Source organism: Brugia malayi (assembly GCF_000002995.4).
Source record: "Brugia malayi strain FR3 genome assembly, contig: Bm_v4_ChrX_scaffold_001, whole genome shotgun sequence".
NCBI classification, from domain to species: domain Eukaryota; kingdom Metazoa; phylum Nematoda; class Chromadorea; order Rhabditida; family Onchocercidae; genus Brugia; species Brugia malayi.
In genome coordinates this window covers 8,979,312-8,980,532 of record NW_025062479.1, presented here as the reverse complement: position 1 = coordinate 8,980,532, position 1,221 = coordinate 8,979,312, and the positions used below count along the sequence as shown (strand labels likewise).

Genomic DNA, 1,221 nt, shown 5'->3' with positions numbered 1-1,221 from the left:
TCACATCAGTAGCGCTCCTTCGTCGCTATCTTTTCCGGACAGAAGGAAGAATAATGATTCTTCCATTCTTTTTGTAAACAGCTGTGGAAACGAATGCTGCAAAACTGAATTTTATGAAATGTGGAACGACGTGTATTAATCTTTCTTTGCTTTCATACTAATGACAAAATGAAGTAGTGATACAGTGAACTATTTCAGCAATGCAACTATTGTTATGAGTATTATCAATTCAATTATATCATATAGAGCAATAAATACTATCGAGGATATATAGAAACAACATGCCGATTTTCCACCGAACATTGCTTCTAATTTCTATGTCTTTTTTTTTCTATTGTTAGACCGTTAATTACTGTAATAAAAACTCCAAAATATGGGAATTTTTTTTTTCTTCTGCAATAATAAGAACGCATTCATTTAGAACAGCTGCTAAACATATATATCATGAGTTGTCTATCTCAAAAAACTGTATTGAAATATTCACAACTTGTAATCTTACCACTTCCTCATCTAAACGTGCAACAAAAACTATGTGATCGTACTTCGAACATCGCTTCATTCGTTTCCTAATACAACTTATCCATTTGTGGATGTTCAAATGAAAGCTGACTGCAAAACAATGACTCGTAATGAAATCTTACCGGGAGTTTTTGGAGAGCAATTCGTAAAAATTTTTGGATGAATTAAGTCATAATTTTTAAAAAGAAAACAAATTCCTTAGTAGCTACTATCACCAAAATACAGACAACAGTAACACATGATAAATTTATATTTTGCTATCTTCGAGAAATCTTAGACCACGAAAAAAAAATGTGATAGATGGATGTACCATCGTGCATACTGCTCCGGAAAACACCTCGTTGTTGATGGAATACAGTAATCCTCATCCGGAGAATTTCATCCTGTGCATATCTACAAAAATACTAAATCAGATAATAATTCGTTTATCTGTTTGTTCTAGAGTTACACTGGTAAGAGATATGAGAAAAGGTATTATAATTATGAAGAGGGACCCTCACATTTTTGTACTGCTGAGGTAAAAGGATGAAACGACAGCTTTATGCATTCTGCAACACCTTGTAGCGTAAATCATTTTAACTCCATAACACTACATCTATCTAATACCTTTCACAGGTAGGCGTAATAGTCACATGACTGATGAAAATGAAACCTGAGTTTATCGCTCACAGCATTTAAAATTGGTGGTGGTGCACTTGTCAT

The 1,221-nt window shown here is 33.4% G+C and overlaps 1 protein-coding gene across 1 annotated transcript; it reads right to left on the bottom strand.

The window, feature by feature from the left end:
• On the bottom strand, nucleotides 1-1,221 carry Bm17946 (Uncharacterized protein; the record flags this gene model as incomplete). Its single annotated transcript, XM_001898766.1, has 4 exons — nucleotides 1-96; nucleotides 500-609; nucleotides 830-912; nucleotides 1,172-1,221. The coding sequence occupies 4 exons, from the start codon at nucleotides 1,219-1,221 to the stop codon at nucleotides 1-3; spliced, it is 339 nt and encodes a 112-aa protein (XP_001898801.1).